The sequence below is a fragment of the Sphaeramia orbicularis genome, chromosome 21 (assembly GCF_902148855.1).
Source record: "Sphaeramia orbicularis chromosome 21, fSphaOr1.1, whole genome shotgun sequence".
Taxonomy (NCBI): Eukaryota; Metazoa; Chordata; class Actinopteri; order Kurtiformes; family Apogonidae; genus Sphaeramia; species Sphaeramia orbicularis.
Window position 1 is genome coordinate 8,755,289 of NC_043977.1, and position 21,847 is coordinate 8,777,135.

The 21,847-nt window shown below is 35.9% G+C and overlaps 1 protein-coding gene across 1 annotated transcript in view; it reads left to right on the forward strand.

Annotated features, from left to right (window-relative positions):
• abcb6b (ATP binding cassette subfamily B member 6 (LAN blood group) b) overlaps nt 1-21,847 on the forward strand; it is a 39,811-nt gene that overhangs the window by 1,753 nt on the left and 16,211 nt on the right. Inside the window, exons 2-14 of the mRNA XM_030125474.1 lie at nt 205-406; nt 2,251-2,343; nt 4,043-4,119; nt 4,225-4,340; nt 5,026-5,147; nt 6,942-7,051; nt 7,133-7,198; nt 7,748-7,873; nt 8,845-8,921; nt 9,032-9,095; nt 11,536-11,621; nt 12,885-12,942; nt 13,388-13,492. Of these exons, the coding sequence (XP_029981334.1) occupies nt 205-406; nt 2,251-2,343; nt 4,043-4,119; nt 4,225-4,340; nt 5,026-5,147; nt 6,942-7,051; nt 7,133-7,198; nt 7,748-7,873; nt 8,845-8,921; nt 9,032-9,095; nt 11,536-11,621; nt 12,885-12,942; nt 13,388-13,492 (1,302 nt within the window). The remainder of the gene's footprint in view (nt 1-204; nt 407-2,250; nt 2,344-4,042; nt 4,120-4,224; nt 4,341-5,025; nt 5,148-6,941; nt 7,052-7,132; nt 7,199-7,747; nt 7,874-8,844; nt 8,922-9,031; nt 9,096-11,535; nt 11,622-12,884; nt 12,943-13,387; nt 13,493-21,847) is intronic.

Here is a 21,847-nt window from a genome sequence, read left to right on the forward strand (position 1 = left end):
AGGTCTTGTTAGTGTGACTCCTTTAACACAACTACAGTAAAGTGGCCTGTCAGTGACAAAAACAAGTTTTATTCATTAAATCAGCATCTGAATATCAGACTTGACTTGAAGTTTTGGTAAATTTTTGAGACTAAAACACAACATTTTCCTCATAAATATCGGTCTGGGTTTGTTTTAATCTGATCTCTATGACACTGTTTCCAGGTGAAGCCTTCATCGCCTCCTTCCTCCTCCTCCTCATTGCCATCCGCATGGCAAGGCTTTGGGAGGAAGGTTCAGCTGCTGCTTCCCTACGTCTGGCCCAAAGGCACTGCGGTGCTGCAGGCCGTGGTGCTGCTGTGTGTAGGCCTGTTGGTGGCCGAACGCCTGGTTAATGTACTGGTACCAGTTTATGCCAAGGACATCGGTGAGCACCGGAAAACTCTACTTTCATCTCACAGTCATATGTTTATTTAGTTAAAACTGAACATTAAAAGCTCAAATATCATATCTGTGGTTTTATACAAGTAGAATCTGACCAGAGGCTGCATTTATCTGTTGAATCTGTAGATGGCATCGTCCTCAAACCTTTCATTTTCTTGTATCTATGAGCAGTTTCCTGTTTCACTTCCCACTATTTACAATAATGTAGTGAAAATTTAAAATGAAAATTTAAAAAAATCAAGATAGATAGATAGATAGATAGATAGAATCAAATTAGCAAGAATTAAAAATGAATAATAACAAAAACATGACAAAAAATGAAAGAAACTGAGAGAACGGACCAAATATATCAATAAAATGAAGAAAAATATAGAAAACTATACAATAGTACTATATATATGTGTGTATGTGTGTGTGTGTGTTCAGATATATACACACATACACAAGAAAGAAAAATTCTATTCTATTCTATTCTATCCTATTTTATTCGTGCACATGTAAAAAAAACACTAAAACCAAACAAAAAAACTCAAAGACAGAATAAGAATAGAAACCTCCTGTATATTATATTAACAGTAATACTGTTCAGTAAATTCATTCATATCAGTGTTTATTGAATATTTTCTGTATTTTTGTGTCCGACTCAGACGTTAAATCCACTTCAATTTGATGTTTTCAAAGTCATGAACACATCCTCATTCACATTCATTACTGTTTTGTACAAACGCTGGGAATCAGGATGAAATGAAAAAAATAACCAGGAGGAAGAAGAGGAGGAGGAAAAAGAGGAGGCGATGGGGGGGGTGGGAAAACCTTTAGGAAAACATAAAGGATATAAAAACCCAAAGGATGATAAAAGCACAAAAACAATGACCAGAATGACAGAAAAAATGGGTTTTATGTGTTATTAAATGGCCCAGTGTGTGTCTTCAGAGGGGGGGGTCACGGGGTGGGGGGGGTTTGGCCGTTTGGCATTGGGTCCTGGAGTTGGAGGGGGGGGTGGGGGTCCGACCCGGAGACAAAACAGCCGTTGTACCGGTGTGTTAACTCGGCGAAAAGGGACGCTAATGCCGGCTAAGCATGACTGGCAGGAGGGGGTGACCTCCCAGAGAACCCCCACCACCACCACCACCACCACCACAGACACACACATGAACAACCCCCCCAACGCCGCCTCATCACACAAAGCAGCGCTCGGCCTCTTTCTCCTGCACTGGCTCCCACTTTAATCTGACTCCAGAAGCCAAATAGTCAGTTTAATGAAAGACACAAACATGGAGGAGGAGGAGAGGGGGGGTGATTGGTGGTGGTGGTGGTGGGGGGGGGGTTAATAGTATTCAATCAATATCTTTACATCTGAAAACAAAGATGAAGTTGTTGATTTTGTTCTTTCTTTTAACTTAATTTTGTTGATTTTTTTTTGTCTCTTTATGTCAATTTTGTCCTTTATTTTGATCATTTTCTATTCACTTTGTGTATTTTGTTCATTATTATTTTTCATTTTGTTCATTTTGTTTGGTTAATTTTATTAATTATTTCTATTAATTCCAGTCTAGACTATAGCTTTAGCATAGATAGAAGAGTGACAATAAATAAAAAACAAAATAAATCAATAAAATGAAGAAAATTATAGAAAATAATCAAGAACATGATAAAATCATTCAGTGAAACAAACAAAAATGTTTAAAATAAGCACAAAAAATGAACAAGAAAATTAAGAAAAACTGAACAAAATCATCAGCTTAATGATAAAAATGTGTAAAATAAGGAAAAAATAATTTAAAAAAAATTAATTAAATACACAACGGTTTGCGTTTGTTTTTGCAGTGAATGCCTTGTCGTCTGGAAGTGGCTGGACGTCACTGATCTACACTGTCTGCATCTACGTTCTACTCAAGTTTCTTCAAGGAGGAGGAGCAGGTGGGTGGAGAATGGGGGGGATAACAGGGTGGAGAACAGGGGAGATCAGCAGGAAGAACAGGGTGGAGAAAGGGGGGAGAACAGCGTGGAGAACAGGGGTAAGAACAGGGTGGAGAACATGGGGGGTGCGGGAAAGACCAGGGTGGAGAACAGGGGAGAACAGCAGGAAGAACAGGGTGGAGAAAGGGGGGAGAACAGCGTGGAGAACAGGGGTAAGAACAGGGTGGAGAACATGGGGGGTGCGGGAAAGACCAGGGTGGAGAACGGGGGGGATAACAGGGTGGAGAACAGGGGAGAACAGCAGGAAGAACAGGGTGGAGAACAGGAGGAATAACAGGGTAGAGAACAGGGGGAACAGGGTGGAGGATTTGGGGGAGAACATGGGGGAGAACAGGATGGAGAACAAGGGGAACAGGGTGGAGGATTTGGGGGAGAACACGGGGGAGAACAGGATGGAGAATGGGGGGAGAACAAGGTGGAGAACAAGAGGAATAACGGGGGAGAACAGGGTAGAGAATGGGGGGAACAGGGCGGAGAACAGGGGGAACAGGGTGGAGGATTTGGGGGAGAACACGGAGGAGAACGGTAGAGAACAGGATGGAGAATGGGGGAAGAACAACGTGGAGAACAGGAGGAATAACAGGGGGGAGAACAGGGTAGAGAATAGGGGGAACAGGGTGGAGAACTCAGGGGAGAACAGGCGGGAGAATGGGAGAGAACAGGGTGGAGAACAGGAGGAATAAAAGGGGGGAGAACAGGGGGCAACAGGGTGGAGAACTCGGGAGAAAAGGCGGGAGAATGGGAGAGAACAGGATTGAGAATAGGGGAGAACAGGGTGGAGAACAGGATGGAGAATGGGGGAAACAGGATGGAGAACAGGGTGGAGAACTGGGGGTGGGGGGCAGGGGGGAACAGGGTGGAGAAATGGGGGGGGGTGGAGAATGGGGGAGAACAGGATGGAGAACGGTAGGAGAACAGGGGGGAGAACATCTGTCAAATACAGACTACACCCCCGTTACCTGTTACCTGTTTGTATTAATGTCCATGAACCCATGTTCTGAGTCCAGATCAGAGGCGTTCAGGTTCTAGAAGGTTCACATCAGCTGCTATAGTTACAGTTACACCAGGCTCATTTATGTCTTGACTATTAATTTGCTCATTTTTGGGTTTTTTGTTTATTCATTTTTAAACTTTTATTTCCTTAATTTTGTTAATTTTTTTAAAAATTTGATTGTTTTTCTCTCAGTATGTTTTATTCTTTTTTCTTTTTTCTTTACTGTTTTCTTAATTTTGTTAATTTCTTACATTTTTTTGCTGATTTAGATTTTTTTTTCATTTTCTTTTGACTATTTTGTTGATGTTTGTGATTTTTTTGCCCACTTTGTTCAATTTGACTTAATGTTGTGCATTAAATCAAATTAAATAAACTACATACAGTGTGAGTTCTTGTTGATCTATTTTGTAGATGATTGTTGATCAATCTGTCAACTTTCTTAAATGTGAGTATTTTCTCTTTTCTTTCCTCTTCGACGTAAATGAATCTCTTTGAATTAAACAGGTCTGAGGACATCATCTTGATCGTTTTCACCCTTTTCTGACATTTTATAAACAGATCAGTTGATTCTGACTTTGTTTGTTGTCGTTAATCATCAGTCCGTGGCGTCTTTGAGTCAGAGTTTCTTCTTCTCTTGTTGAACAGGTACGTCAGGTTTCATCAGTAACCTCCGTCAGTTTCTTTGGGTCAAAGTTCAACAGTTCACCAGCAGAGGGATCCAGGTACTGACCACATGTCCTACATCCTGAATGTTCTTCGGTCCTTTTGGTTTGTGATTAAAGGTCAAAGGTCACATCTGCTTTATTTCACTTCCCTCCACATTCCAGGTTCGTCTGTTTTCTCATCTACATGGTTTGTCTCTACGTTGGCACCTGGACCGACGAACTGGAGACGTGTTGAGGAGCATCGACCGAGGAACCTCCTCCATCAACAACCTGCTCAGGTACGACCCCCCCTTGTCTGTTCAGGTAGGACACCCTCCCAAACACCACCACCATCAGCTCAGGTATTTTTTTAAATGTTCTTTTTTTTATTTCATGTTTGTAAATTTTGTTCTTTTTAATTTTTTGGAAATTTTTTTTATTGTGTTCATTTTTCTTAATTTGTTTTTTTTTTCCTTTTATTTCGTTTATTCTTTTTATTCTATTTTTATTGAGTTCATTTAGCTGATTGTTTTCTTATGTTTTGTTAATTTTGTTGATTTTCATGTGAAGTTGTTTGATTGTTTTTCTTTCATTTTCTTTTTTGTTAATTTCTCAGATTATTTTGTCCTTCATCCTCAGTCTATGTTGTTTGCAGTAGTTGTAGTGCCCCCTACAGGCAGGACTGTTAACTGTTGGTCTTTAAATACCTTGTTCCATCTCCGGTAGGTTTTACTTTTCTTCTGGAGTTAAGATCGAATTAAACTCCGTTTTTTATTCAGTAAAACCTCAGATTTGATGAAGCAGATTCTAACTGTTACAAAAAGATCCAGAATCCAGAATAAAAGACACACCTCTTTTAATCATCGCATGACTAAATTCTTCTCTTTTCTTCTTCTATTGAATAAAACCATGTCTTCCAGTTGTAGGATGCATCAGACGGATGCGATGTCACTGTGTGAAACCTCTGTTTGCGTTTGTCTTTAGTTACATCCTGTTCAGCATCCTGCCCACCATCTGTGACATCGTCATCGCCATTGTCTACTTCAGCTCGTACTTCAACGTCTGGTTCGGACTCATTGTTCTGAGCTGTATGGTCCTCTACCTCAGTGAGTTTGAACCAATCTGATGGTATATGTTAAGAAAACAGAATAAAGTGACCCAACAACAGAACAAAATGACCCAACAATGACCAGACAGTCCTGGTGTTTTTGACAAGATTTAACGTCAGATTCGCTGAAAAACAGGCAGAAATAGTCAAGATTTATTGTGTCAAACCCTGGTTCAACTCAAAACCAACAAACTCAGTCATACATCTCCTCTGAACCCAAATTTACAAAGATATGACCAATATTTCAATCAAGTGTTAAAACAAAGTTAACCTTCCTGTATCCAGGTGAGCATGTTATGCACACTTTCCCCTTCATGTTATAAAAGGCCATATTATTTTTCACAATTTATTTTAGGTCAGAATTCAAAAGTTGTTCATTTTTGGAAAGAAATTCTGACCAATCCACTAAAATCAGCACATTATAAACAAGGCTAAAGACGTTCATTTTGTCTTCTGTTTATGTAAATATAGTTTTTTCTTTTGTTCAGACAAGGAATAGTTTTTAGTTTTTAGATGTTACCTGCTTGACAGTTTCGACTGTGACTCCAGTCTTCCTCAGAAGCGTCATCCGACGTGTTGCTGACGTGTCATTTATCAGCTGGTCGGCTCGACGGACCAATCAGAGCCCGTCGAGCCGACCAGCTGATAAATGACACGTCAGCAACACGTCGGATGACGCTTCTGAGGAAGACTGGAGTCACAGTCGAAACTGTCAAGCAGGTAACATCTAAAAACTAAAAACTATTCCTTGTCTGAACAAAAGAAAAAACTATATTTACATTATAAACAATGTTAATTTCCTACACTAACACCCTTCTACCAAGTGAGTACAAAATGCACACAGACACATTTTAGCATTTAACATTTGACGTAGAACAAAAAATAATAATGCATATTAACCAATGTTACTGTTGATTATTGACATATGACAGGATGAAAAAAACTGAAAAATAACCAATCAAATATTTTTGTACAATATTGCGTGGCAGTGGTGGTGGTGGTAGGGGTTGCAAAAAAAAAAAGGTTTGTTTTCATTACAAACATGGCATTTAAAGGGTTAAAAATCTCACAGTTATTCAGTATTTGGTATTTTTGCTTAAGGCTGAAGTTGATGAAATACAAAATTAAAAAAAAAAAAAAAAGTTAAACAAACCATATGAAAAACAGGTAGGAACACAGTCTCTGAAAATATAGATATATAAAAAATATGAAGAAATAGAAATATGTAGAAAGATAGATCAAAATAGAAAGATAGAAGACTAAAAGAAGCGAAAAGATATCAATAGGTTGTTTTGGTCTTTTTGCATATTATATCATTTATTATGTTGTGTTGCATTGTTTTCATGTTTCATGTAAGGTTTCCATCACTTTTTGATTGATAGAAAATAATCAGCAAAATGAAAAAAATAATCAACAAAATGAACCAAAATAGAAAAAATTCAACAAAATGAAGAAATAATTAACAAATTGAAGAAAATAATCCACTAAATGAACAAAAATGGAAAAAAAAAAATGAAGAAAATAATCAACAAAATGAACCAACCAAAAAAAAAAATTAAGAAAATAAATGAACAAAATAGCCAAAGTAACAAAGAATGGAATAATTTTTTTAATGGATTGGAGTCAGTTGATTGTTTGATCTCTATTGAGCACTGTTCCTCTGTTTTGATTCAGTAAAACGTCTCCATGACCTGATTTGAGTTCTGTTAATCATTCAGCTTTTCATCTGTAAGCAACCAGGTCCCGCTTCCTGTTGTCGACTGATTCTTTGACCTTTGACCTTTACCTTCAGCCTGTACTGTCCTCATCACTGAGTGGAGGACCAAGTACCGCAGGGACATGAACACCGAGGACAACAACGCCAAGTCCAGGGCCGTCGACTCGCTGCTCAACTTCGAGACGGTGCATGATGACCACCGCTCACTTCCTGTTTGTGATGACGGTCAAAGGTCGTGGTCTGACCCCTGACCTTTGTCTCCACAGGTCAAATATTACAACGCTGAGGATTATGAAGTCCGCTGCTTCGACGAGGCCATCGTCAGATACCAGGTTGGTTCTGAAGTCACAGTTAATTCAGTTTGATTATGTTTATTTTGTTCTTTGTAATTCATTACTGTTTGTTTTTTATTATTATTCTGTTCATTTTACTTATTTTATTCATCATTTTGTTGATTCATTTGGTCGTTTTGTTTAATTTGGATCATGATTTTGTAATTTTTTTGCCCACTTTTGTTGATTGTTTTGTTATTTTTTATTCATTGCCGTTTGTTTCTACCATTATTTTGTCCGTTTTACATAGTTCATTAATTTTTTTTGATCATTTTGTTCATTAATGTGTTTGTTTTGATCATTATTTTTGTTAATTTTACTTATTATTTTGTTGATTAATTTGTTCATATTTGTTATGATCATTGTATTCATTCATTTTGTCACTCGTTTAATTCAGTTTTTGTCCATTTGATTAATTTCTAACCCATTTTGTTTTATTATTTTGTTCTTTTTAATTTATTACTGTTTGTTTTGGTCATTATTTTTGTTCATTTTGTCATTTGTTAAGTTAATCTGTGTGTTTTATTTCTTTTTGTCGTGTTTTCGTAGCGCTGTGAGTGGAAGAGCTCGGCCTCGTTGGCTCTGTTGAACCAGACCCAGAACATCATCATCGGGTCGGGTCTTCTGGCTGGGTCGCTGCTCTGCGCCCACCTGGTCTCAGAGGGGCGGTTCCAGGTAAGGGGGTGGGGTTTAGAGTGGGCGGGGTTTAGAGGGTCCAGGTCCTGGATCGAGACCAAATTCAGGGACTGACTTTTTTCATTTTGTTTTGCCTTTTACATCCTTTTTGTCATTTTCATTTTGCTTTGTGTACTTTACAGTTCTAATCTTTTTGTGTTTGTTTGTCTTTTTAATCTTGTCTCATCATTTATGTCTCATATTTTATATCTATAAATATATGTCTTCTTTTGTCTTTCATATTCTTCTTATATCTTGTTATATCTTATCCTTTCACATCTTTTGTGGTTTTAGATCATTTTCATCTTCTGTCTTTCTGTCTTATTACTTCTTTTGTTACTTTTTTTTTTAATTTTCAGATTTTATATCATTTTCCTCTTGATACATCTTTCTTTGTCTTTTTTCTACTTTCACTTTTTCATCCTGGATTTCTTGTGGGTCATCTCTATAATTTTTCCTGAATATTTTACATATTTTTCATCCTTTGTCTTCATCTCGTTACCTCTGTTCTCGTTATACCTTTATAAAACATATGGACACAAATATGATCGTGTCTAGAGCTGTAACATGTCCTGTTCAAGCTGATTTGAGATAAAAACATCAATATTTCCTTGAAATTCATTGGTAGATTTTTCTTCCTAAGTGAGATGTGACAAAATTAGATGGTCAGTTGTAATAGAAAATTATTATTTACAGTCAGAGCGTGAAAAATTATTTTGAAATTTAGAGGTAGAACATTTAAAACCATCTCTGAGGCATGTTGGAAGCATAGATAACAATTTAAACCAAACTAACTAATGCAATGATATTTATCCCAATATAAAACTATATTATGACATTTGTCATTATTGTTTTGTGTCTCAGACCCCTGTTAGAAAAGAAACACCTGAATGTCCATATACTTTTGTCCATATAGTGGGTGTTGTATAATGGTCTGTTTTTAGTTTTTACATTATTTTAATGTGCTTCAGGTTGGAGACTATGTCCTCTTTGGTACCTACATCATTCAGCTCTACACCCCCCTCAACTGGTTCGGTACCTACTACAGGTAAGAAGAAGATCCAGGTCCAGGTCCTGAGTGCAAGGTCTGAGCAGGTCCCTGATGTCTGCTTTGGTGGTCTCTGTTGTCATCTGTGGTTTTGTTGTGTTTGTGTCCAGGCTGATCCAGAGTGCATTCGTGGACATGGAGAACATGTTGACTTTGCTGACAGAGCAGAAGGAGGTGAGTCAGAACATGAAATCACCTTTGAACAGAAAAAAAGCCTCTGCACATCCTAGAAAATAAACACAACCTGGACATTTAAGGTTTAATGTTTAATCATCATGTGTAAAAAGATCCTTGATGTAAAATAGGAGGAAACATGTGGAGTTGAATCACACCGAAAATAATTTATCATTATTTATCATCGACCAAACACTCAAAAGTTTCAGAAACAAATGTAGTTGATGTGCAAGAAAAAAAAAAACACATTAGCTCATGATGAAAGTAATTAAATTAAAAATTTCTGAAAATACTTTTATTGAAGCTTTTACATATTCCATTGCATTACTGAAATACTTAATTATCTGTTAAATAATTTAATTATCTATTAAAAAAAAACACCAATATATAGCTTTAATATACATACTTGCACTGTCATAGTAATGATGCTAACAAAAATAATCATCATTGTACTTACCTTAATCCTCACAATTATACATTACAATATTGGTGTAAGTAATATATCAAAAATATTACCATGGATCTAACATATTAAACTATTTCGCCTCAAATTCTGTGCAGAGTTGGTAAATGTAAATCGTTAGCCTCATTAGCCTTAGCCTTTAGCCTTGTTAGCCTTTAGTTTATAAACATCAATATTAGTTTAATGGGAGATTTTTCTTCCTAAGTGAGATTTGAGAAAGTAGATGCTTAGTTGTGGTAGAAAAAATATTATTTACAGTCAGAGCATGAAAAATATTTTAGAAATTTAGAGGTAGAACATTTAAAATCATAGTTGTGGATAAAAAAAAAAATAATAATGTTGAGAGAAATTAAGTAAAATCCATCTCTGAGGCATTTTGGAAACAAAGATAACAATCCAAACCAAATTAACCAATGCTGTGATATTTATCCCAATTTAAAACTATATTATGACATTAGTCATTAATGTTTTGTATCCCAGACCCCTGTTAGAAAAGAAACACCTGAATTCAACATGTCCGCATACTTTAGTCCACATAGTGTATGACTTAGACAGTTATGCTATGAGGCTCACGATATGTTCTATTAATTTCATAATAAGTAATTGTGGTTCCTGAGGGTCTCAATCCGAAAAACTTTGGGAACAGTCATAATGAAATGTGTGACATCAAAATAGAAGAAAAACAAAAAGTACAAAGTGAATCTAAAGCAGATAAGTGTGATCTGAAGTGAAATGTGTAAACACGCTCAGACTGAATGGAATGTAAATGAACGGTGAATGAGTGTAAATGTGCTGCTGCTGTTGATTCCTGATCAGAGTCACTTTGTCGGTCGGCCTTGGTCTGGAAACACAAACCCACACAGTCACGGCTCGGCGGATTAGGAGGTCAACAACTGTTTGTGTATGCGCCAAGACACGCTAACACACAGCGCGATGTGTGTCTGTGTGTGTCTGCGTGTCCTGATGTGTGTGTGTTTTGGTGGGAAAAGGCGTCCTCCGGCTGCTTCGCTAAAGTCCTCCACATTCACAGCCCCTTGATATGGAAAACAGCCACATGAATGTAGACAAAAGCATTAGAGCACCTTAAAAACACAGCAGCCCTTTTCTTTGGCTTGGGAAGCAGCAGGAGGAGGAGGAGGAAGAGGAGGAGGAGGAGGAAGGTCAGGAAGGACAGGAAAATGGTAGCAATTAACGGCTGCATTTCAGATGTTAATGAATGATATTAAAGACATAAATGACGTAAAGAATCCATCTTCTGTGCACTGTTTTTATATTACTGAGACAGTTGAACACTAATGGTGTAATACCACTGATGTCCACTGGGGGCTGCATTGAGTCCCTGAGGGTTGATGTTAGATTACGCTACATTTACATTTTACATCTTTTACATTTTTGCGTTCTTGCACCTTTTATGACTTTTTAATCTTGACATTTTAATCTTTTACATTTTCATCTTCTTGTGTCTGTACAACATTTTCACCATTTCACCTTGTGTCTTTTACAATATTTTAATCTTGTTGTGCCTTTAATGTCATTTCATCTTGCATCTTTACAACATTTTCTTCACCATTGTCTTTTAAGACATTTTCATCTTGTTGCGTCTTTTACGTCATTTCATCTAGTGTCTTTACAACATTTTCATCACCTTATGTCTTTTATGACATTTTCATCTTGTAGCATCTTTTACGTCATTTCATCTTGTATCTTTTACAACATTTTTGTCTTCTTTTGCCTTTTGCAAAATTTCCATCTTGTGTCCTTGTAACATTTTCATCTTGTTGCATCTATTTTACGATATTACCATCTTCATGTGACTTTTTAAATGTTCCATAGAAATAAGCCTGACCTTGACCTTACCCTTAACCTTGACCTTGAAGAAGGTTTCACTAAATGTTCTTCTTTAGCCTCATTAATTAAAAGCTAATTGTGGTTGTCGTTTCTTGACTTTCCTCTTGTCTTTTTCGTCTTCGTCTCCAGGTTCAGGATGCAGACGATGCCCAGGACTTGTATCTCACTGCAGGTCGGGTGGAGTTTGACCAAGTCTGTTTCAGCTACGTACCCGGGTGTGTAGTCAATGAATATGTTCAGCATTTACTCCATCATTCTGTCATTGAGCCCTCTGGTATTCCACCCATAGAGGTCCATCGAATCACCAAGAGCAAAGAGAATCTGCGCAGTGTCGTAGTAATATAAGAATGTTTTTTTTATACAGTTTTAATATTTTTAATTTTTACTTTTTTATTATTTTAATATTTTTTGGTATTTCATCAACTTGAGCCAAAAGCAAAAATACCAAATACTCCACTTTTTAACCCTTTAAATGTTTGTAATGTAAACAAACCATATTTTTTTATGTAAAAATTGATTGATTGATTGAGTGATTTAATTGGTTTTCCCCTGTAAGTCGCTTTGGAAAAAAGCGTCTGCCAAATGCGTAAACATAACATAAACATAAAAACCACAAAAAAAGCTTTTTTTTTTATGTGTTCCAATATACTACATAAAAATGTATTTACTTATTTTGGTCATGGCATATGTCAATGATTGACATTAACATTGGTTAATATACATTATTATTTTTTGTGTTATGTCAAATGTTAAATGCTAAAATGGCTCAGTGTGCATTTTGTACTCACTTGGTAGAAGAGTGTTAGTGTAGGAATTTAACATTGTTTACAATGTGCTGATTTTAGTGGATGGGTCAGAATTTAAAAAAATCATGCACAAATTAACAACTTTTGAATTCAGACCTAAAACAAATTGTGAAAAATAATATGACCTTTAATAACATGAAGTGCAGAGTGTGCATAATATGTCTACCTGGATACTGGAAGGTTAATTAAATACAGTCGCACAAACAAATCCTTGTCTCATTACATGGAAACAAAGTTGTCGGAGAAAACCTTGACTAAAACATCGTGAAGCAGGTTTTATGGAAAGCAAAAGCAGTTAATTTGCTGTAATTTATGCATTCATTTTTAATTTTTTATGTATCTTTCTCAGGACGATGTCTACAACTTTGTTCACAGTTGTCAGAAATTGTGATTTTAAAATTTTTGACGAATTTTTTAAATACTAAAAATGTGCTTTTACTCACAATGGTCCGTATTTTGATGGTTTATAACATGTAAATGGTTACAGATATCAATATAATTCCTATTGATCACTGATAGAAGTCATATATGGACTTATTTAATTCAACTGGGGACTGACTCAGAACATGATGCTGAGAAACAGGGACATTGGAACTATATTTATTCTTTATGTCTAGACTTTATTCTGTTTATTGTGACTGTTGTTGTTCATCTGTGTTTGTTTGTTTCCAGCGCTGAGGTTCTCAGAGACGTGACCTTTATGGTGGAGGCAGGACAGACTGTCGCTCTGGTACGATTCACTCTGTTTAAACTGAAAATAAATGTCGTAATCTTGTTCTTTCATACATTCACAGATGAAGGTCTGTTCAACCAAATGATAAAAAAATAGGAAAATTCACTCACTTTTCTTTCAACTGTTCAATTGAGATACTTCTGACAAGTCTGACATGAGCTGAGTTATGCAGAGTAACTGGATATTTCAGATTTCTCTCATTACTAATGAAACCCTGTCGTCGTTCATGGTTTTAATAGAATAACAAGCAAAAAAATCATTAGCAGGAAGTGAGAAAACTGGAGATGAGTTGCAGCTTAAGTTGGACAGGCTCCTGGTTTTGGTTGGTTTTCCACTTGTCTGTTCAGCTTAACGTCTCTAACCTGGTCTTTTCTCTGTGGTTTTGATGTTTCCTCTGATGTGAACGACTACATTATATGTGACTGCGAATCACTGTGTGCAGGTTGGTCCATCTGGATCAGGGAAGAGTTCCATCCTGCGTCTGTTGTTCAGATTTTACGATCCTCAGAGCGGCTTCATCCGCATCGATGGTCAGGACATCTCCCAGGTAAATCCACCACAACTCTGAGTCAAGTAAATGAGAACAGATCTGCATGTTTTTACATCCACTTCTGTTCTGTTGGCAAAAAACATCCCATTCACCTGAGGAAGTGGCCAGTATTTACTGTATTTCATCAATTTGCACAATCAAAGAGAATTTACTGATCTTTCTACAATAAAATGTAGTTGTTAACTTTGCATAAAAGGTGGAATTAACAACAAACTTAATAAAGAAACAAACAAAAGACACTGGCATCAGCTATCAGTTATGTTGTCATTATTATTCACTACATAAGGTCTAGATTTTGTCGTTAAACTCTAGATGTAACTTTAAACTTTAACTTCTCCAGTGTAACATTTGTCACTGTAACAAAAGTAGTTGAACTCCTCATCTCCAAAGACATAACCTAAAAGATGCAAAACCATCATGTTGGTCGTCATCATCTCACTCCATCTCGTCCCCGTCGGAGACGCTTCCTGCCTCCTCCTCACGCACCTTGACTTCCACTTTGCCTCCTCTGGCAGCTGGTCTGAGTGTGTCAGCTCCAGTCACACTGTGAATAAATCATAGTAAAAGGTTTGTGAATAATGCAGCCAGTGGTCCAGACGCCACGTGTGTGTGTGTGTGTAACTAAGCCCATTTATCGCGGTCGGGGTTGAAGGAACTCGCCCAAAGCCTCCCTGCGTCAACACAACTGCACACACACTACACACACCTGCTTTAACCCGACAAATGCACAGTAATGACTCTGTTCTAATTAACCAACAGTAGAACGTTTAAGGAACACATGGACATCACAACTGTTCTTTAATATCAACAACATAGTTTCTCTCTTACATTATATATATAAACAGTAGGTAATCTATTACAACAGGTACAATGTGAACCATGAAATAAAAGATCAAGTTTTAAATGAAGGAATTATTTTGACAAAATGGATGGAATGGGAAATAAATAAATAAATAAATCAGTGAAATAAAATTAAAATAAGACAAGATTTAAATAAGATAATTTGAAATAATAATATACTATTTATGTTGATTATTATTATTATTAATAATAATAATAATAATAATAATAATAATAATAAGTAAAATTCAAATAAAATTATACTGAAATAAAAAAATTTGAAAAAAGAAAAAGAAAAATGTATATAAAAATCAATGAATGTATAAATTGATCGAGGCCTTTTTGAAGTTCAGAGACAAGAAGTAGGAAGTGAAAAGAATGGCAGTTTCTTTTAGTGATGGATTCATTTAAAAGGTTTAAGGTTCTGTCTGATGACGCCAACATTAAACACAAAGATTTTAAAGGTAGTATTTATACTTCATAAAAAGACAATCTAAAACTTCTTAAGATGAGGTAGTGCAATTTTAACAATATTCTGCCTCAGTCTATCATTTCCACATGTTCATTACAATTAATAGAGCTCAGTGGATCTACAAATACACAAAACATTTAATAACAGGCAGAATATTGGTACAATTGCACTTATTTTTTTGTAAGACATTTCAGGTTATTCACATTTTTTATTCACAGCCCAGTATGATCTCAAGTGGGTGGGACCAGTAAAATAACACAAAAAGCTATAAATAATGAAAAATTGACAAAAATTTGAGAAACATGAACAGAATGAACAGAATTTTAAAAAAATGGAACAAATATGAACAAAACAAACAATAAAAAGAATAAAACGTGCAAAAATTTGACAAAAGCAACAAAATCAACAAAAATAAGCAAAAAATTCCAAAAAATATGAACAAAATGAACAAGAACAAAACATGCACAAAAAGTTAACAAAAAATTGAATTACATCAACAAAATTATGTTAAAATTGCATTTAGTTCCATTTCAAATTCACATTTTTTGTGAAAGGATAGTTACTAGTTATACTAAAGTGTTCATGTGATGGATGAAACTTCATATTTTATGTCAGATTCATAACAATATTCACATGTATTCTGTTCATCCACTCACACTATGATTCACCATGACACTATCAGCTGTTTTACTGCATTTTTTATCCCTATAATCTGTATTTTCAGGCTCTTTTAACTAATAAATACTGTGAAAAACACCTGCACGGCTCATAGTAAACTCTGTGATTGTCTTTGATCACATATAAAACTTTAAAAGAGCTGATAAAACCTTTTTAATAGAGTTATTTGTCCAGAGGAGGAAAGTGCAGGTGTAAACCGCCATGATGAAATAAACCATAAAATGGGTGTTAATTCACTTTAAAGCTTAGTCAAATTAGAAAAGAAGACGAGGTAGACAACGGTTCTGATGAACTTTTTAATGAATGGTATATTTTTAACACCATCTGGTTTACATTCTACTGTCACGTCATTAAAATCCAATGCACTCGTGTTCTCTGTAAATACCTGTAACTACAGCGTCATGTACAGAAAAACTCCTTAATTTCAGGTTTCAGCGTTAATTGTTGTCTGGTGTCATGTGGGGTGATGGGTTTGATGCTGTTTATCTGCAGCAAAACAACAAAATAATCAGATGATGGATGCATGAAGTGGAGGTCAGTGATACTTTTGGACAGCGTTAAAATGAGTATGTTGTTGCTGTTTTGCCGTCTGCTGAGGTTAATATCTGCTCCAAACTTAAATTATTACAAATGTTCAGTCACTTTCAGAGGCTTAAGAGCTGACCGTACCAACAATAATACATGTAATGATAAACTGATAGTGTTCTGCTAAATCTGCTTCATGTCTATAACACATTTATATCAGATGTTAAACCCTCACTGCGCTGCTGTGAATATAACCGATGATTCTGGATGCAAAGGATCACTACATTGCTTATAGTTTTAGATTTTTGTCCTGAGTTTTAACCCATAAAGGCCCAGTGTGACTTTTGCGGCAGTTCCCAAATGAATTTTTCTCTTTATTTAACTTTTCTTAAATGCTTTATCACCATTTTTATAATAATATCATCCTCTGTATTTTGCATTTCTTCAATAAAAATCAGGTATTTTCCCATACTGAATTTACTAATCATGTAAATGTTCATAAAAACTCAGAGTAAAGTTAATTGTCATAATATCAAAAACAGAAAATGAAGATAAAGTGTCTTTTTCAGTAAAATCTATCATTATCTGAATGTAAACCCAGTGTGTCCATCCACTGACATTGATCCAACTCCATGGGTTTTACTGGTGAATCAATGTTGTAGAAGATGACAGTGTTTCCACGGTAACTATGGAGCCTCTGAATGTCCAAATGGGTCATATCTGATGACCATGAAAAGATGAATAACTGTATTTTACACCAATTATTTACATGTATTGATAGGATTAATGGATCAACATGTATTAAACAGATTAGATCACTAGATGATTTTGATCACCAGTGGTTGTTTGGGTCTTTATGGGTTAAAGGGTATTTTCACCTGGGTTTATTTTAACCTTCCAGTATCAGGGTGAGCATACTATGCACACTTTGTATTTCGTGTTATAAAAGGTCATTTTATTTTTCACAATTTGTTTTAGTTCAGAATTCAAAAGTTGGTCATTTTTGCATGATTTTTGAAATTCTGGCCCATCCACTAAAGTCATCACATTGTAAACAATGTTAAATTCCTATTTTTTAAATTCCTGTTTTATTTATTTATTTGGTGATTTTATTATATTATTTATTAATTTTCTTGATTGTTCATATAAACAGTGTTAAGTTCCTACACTAACACCCGTCTCCCAAGTGAATAAAAAAATACACACTGACACATTTTAGCATTTAACATTTGACCGAGCACAAAAAATAATAATGCATATTAACCAATGTTGGCATTAATCATTGACATATGACAGGATGAAAAGATTAAAAAATAACTGATCCAATTTTATGTAGAATATGAAACAAAAAAAATTGTGTTTTTTGCATCAAAAAATATGGTTGGTTTTCATTACAAACATGGCATTTAAAGCGATAAAACTATGACAGTTAATGAGTATTTGATCTTTTTGTTTATGACTCAAGTTGACGAAATACAAATTTTTTTTAAAGTTAAAAACAAACTGTATGAAGAGCATTTTGACATTACTATGGGGCTGTGCATATTATGTGCTTTTGGTGGTGGGTGGAATACCAAAGGGTTAAAACTAAACAGAACCTCCAACACCTCAAGTTCTGTCCCTTATTTTACATTTTTAACTCTTAGAAATCAGACTGTAAAGGCTTTTTTAGAGAACAGCGCTGTGGTCCCCATGTTCCCAGTGTAATTGCGCGTTCTACCAGTGTTGTCAGTCGTCTGTTGTGGTGTTGGGGTTCGTTCTCCGCTCGTGCCGTGGTTGTTCCACATATGGCGTCCACATGTGTTTTGTGATGAGTCCGACTCTTCTGGCTCTGACACCGGAGGCCTACTGACGCTTATGGAAGACCGACATGACTCATCTGTTTGTTTTGTAAAGTGTCTGCCCGTTAATATTCCCTTTTTATTGGTTTCTAAGGTTTCATTTGAGGAGCGTGTCGGGGATGGAAGTGAATCACTGATGACCAGAGGCTTATTTGACCCTTTCTTTCCTAGAGTTCAATCCAGTGCTCATCTATTCTACAGCTGTTCTCTTGTATATTCATGGGTTTGGTTGTTTTAGTTCCATATCAGCCAACACAGTGGACACTTGTGTATCATCCCATACACTGACACCTGACACTGACCTGTATCCGATCGGTTAAAGACAGTTTGAACAGCACAAATCAGATTTTTTCAAATCCGACCCAGGCCACTTTCATACGTTGTCCTAAATCTGATAGGTAAACGATATTTTGCAATGCAACTTCAGTGTGAACAGCCAGGTTGCATTTGTCTGACTTTTACATCTTTGAAATGCGACAAACATCACCATTATGCGTCCCAGGAGGAGGAGATAGAGACACTGGAACTATTATTATTCCTAAAGAGGAATAAAACCACTCAGGAAAAAAATTCTTGACTAATGTTCTCATAATTCATGCATGAAAGGGTTAACAGAGAAATTGAGAAAAACATGGAGGAAGCGTGACAAATACATGATTGATAGAAGAAGAAAACAAAATAAAGGAGAATGAGTGAACAAGAATGTAACGACAGGACAAAAAAAACAGAAATCTGGATCCAAGTGTTTGAAAACGGAGCAGGTTTAATGACGTCTTTATTTCACAGCTGGCTCACACTGATATTCCCCATTTTCCTCCAGTCGGCCTTTCAACATCACAGGTCTTCCTCTTTTATCCTTTTTTCCTCTCCATCTGCGTCTTTCCCTCTTTTCTAACCTTTGGTGTCAACCCACATCGATCAGAACCAGATGCTGCTCCGCAATGTTCTCGAGTGGAATAAATAACAAAAGTAAATGTCAAAGATCAAATTAAGGGAAAGTGAGTGATTAGCAGCCAAAGTGCATCGGAGCAGGAAATGGAATTTGTATTGTTGTGGTTGAGGAGGAAGAGTTTCCACAGCGAAAACCGACCAAAGAGTCACTAACAACCGGAAATTATTCCTGGAGAGATCAAGAGCTGCATACACGAAATGCTAAGAAGTTTCCTATTAAATAACACATTATGAGTGTTGGGTTACACATGTGGTTTCAGTCCCTTTAGTCTGCACCATCTGGACCTAAAATCATGTATATCTGTTGGTTAAATGGGAATAATTACACAGAAAACACTAAAAAAGTCTAGTAGGGAGGACAAATCTGATTCCAGAGTCAATGGTCAGTTTAACCAGTTACAACACGTGGATAAATTAATATTAAAGGCATAAGAAGATGAAACCGTTTGATCAGAAGGTGAATTAAGATGCATTAAAGCAGGGACGTCAAAGACATTTTAGTTCAGGTTCCACATTGAGTCCAATTTGATTTGAACTGGGCCGGACCAGTAAAATATTTGGAGTTGTCATGATTGATACACTATCATACTGTTTTAGTGCAAAAAATAATGTTAAATTCTGAAAATATGTACACTTACAAACAACAAAATATGTGAATAATCTGAAATTTCTTATGAAAAATAAGTGCAGTGTTACCAGTGTTCTGCCTCAGTTTATCATTTACACAAGTGCATCACAGCTTACCTACAAATACACAAAACATTTAGTAACAGACAGAATAGAATATTGATAAAATTACACATATTTTTCTTAAGAAATTTGAGGCTGTTCATTGTTTTTCAAGTTATTCACATTTTCCATGAAAGAGTAGTTTGTAAATGCAAACAATTTCATGCAGTTTGGCTTCTTTACACTAAGACAAATATACATTTGGAGTTGTTATTTATAGGTTATTAAAACACAATTAGAACAGCAATTTGTATGATATGTACCAGACAATATATTATCAATATGATATTTAAAACAAATATACATAAATACGTGTGTAAAATCTACAAAACCTACCTACTAGAAGCTATATGAAATAAATAGCTGCTTTACACTTTACCCTTTACACTTCAACAGCCAGCACTTAAAGGGCTCATATCCAAACCCATTTTTATTAGTCTGTGGTTCATTTATTTGTGTATTTGGACCCTAATAGTTCATACAGTTTGAATTTGAACCCTCCAGGTGCTGCAAAGCTATCTTTATATTCATTTTGGCAAAACTCGAGTGGAATTCTACAACCTGTTTTAATTCCTGCTTAATTTGTTACGTTTTATAACTAGTTACGTCACGACGTTTGCACATGTAAAGTCCAGACTTCTGATGAACATTTCACCGGGTACAACATAATTGTTTGTCAGCAGCAGCGGTTGTAGTCCATACTGAAAATATGTACAAACTTCGAGTCGATTACCTAAAATTTTCAGTTGTTGGTTGAACGGGACAGAGCAGCACAGCCAACAATCTGGAGGGGGCGGGGCCTAAAGCAGCTCATTTGCATTTAAAGGGCCAGCGCTCCAAACCACCTTTCTGGTGTCATTACTCAGAAATAGGGTTGAAGATGGACCTGTGGAGTTGAATTAATGAAGAATTTAGATCCAAGCAGAGCATTTACAGTTTATGGAGACCATACAGAAATGTTTTAAAATGCAGAATTCCATTTAAAAAAGCAAAATATCACTCCTTTAAGGTAATGCAAGTTTACAGCTGAACTACAGATGAAAGCCTCTGAGTCTGATACGTCCAGGATTATCCACAGTGTCCACAGGTCAGACAGCAACAACTGTGGTTTGTCTCAGACTTTTGGACATATTTGGAGTCAGTTTTGCATCTTCAGTTGGACAGAATATCTGTTGAGAATGTCCATGTTAGTGAGGACTGGACATTAGTCAGAGCTGAACTCACTGCACACCACAGTTAACACCAGGTCATAACCTTTTATAACCAGATAACCAACGCTAACCTACCATCTGTAATTTACCAAATAGAGTCATTAATCAGAACATTATGGTCTGCAGATGAAGAATCCTTTTACTTACAGCATATGACTCATACTGGGGCTAAAACCATCTATCAGCCATGTAACAGTAATTATATATGAAAATATTAAAAATGAACGCTATATCTAAAAAAAAATCTAGCATCATTGCTTGGTGTTTACCTGGTTCATCCACAGTTCTGTTGTAAATTTTATAATTATATATCCCTATAACTTCACAGCTTTTTCGTCTAATGATGAATATTGAATATTTTAAAGTAGAAATATTACAAATAGCTCCTTGAAGGGCATGTGCTTGTCTGTGACCTGGGGCACCATGCATTATATAGTATAGGATGGATTAAGCCATGCAACATTTATGTCCATGTATGCCATGTGGACACGGGGAGGGGACGGCCAACAGAAAACCTCCTCCTTACACATTATTAGGATTATGATGAGCAGGTCTGAAGGTTTAGAGGTGAACATAGGTATCCAAGACCATAAAAACCTGGATGCACTATATGGACAAAAGTATGTGGACACATTGAATTAAAGAGTTTCTTTTCTAACAGGGGTCTTGTGAACAAAACAATAATGGCTAATGTCTCAGAGATGGTTTTTACTTCATTTCCCTCTGACTTACATCAAACGTATTTTGTTTGACTGTACTGTGCTGTCAAATGACAATAAATTCTATTCTATTCTATTCTGTTCTACATTGAATTGTTTTTTTTAATTGATGACTGATTTTAAATGTTCTGCCTCTAAATTTCAAAAACATTTTTCATGCTCTGACTGTAAAAAATAATTTTTGACCACAGCTAACAATCTACTTCTTTCACGTCACTATATGGACAAAAGTGTGTGGACACGTTGAATTCAGGTGTTTCTTTCTAACAGGGGTCTGGGATACAAAACAATAATGACTAATGACATAATATAGTTTTATGTTGGGATAAATATCATTGTATTGGGTAGTTTGGTTATGTAGTGTATTGGAAAAAACAAACAAACAT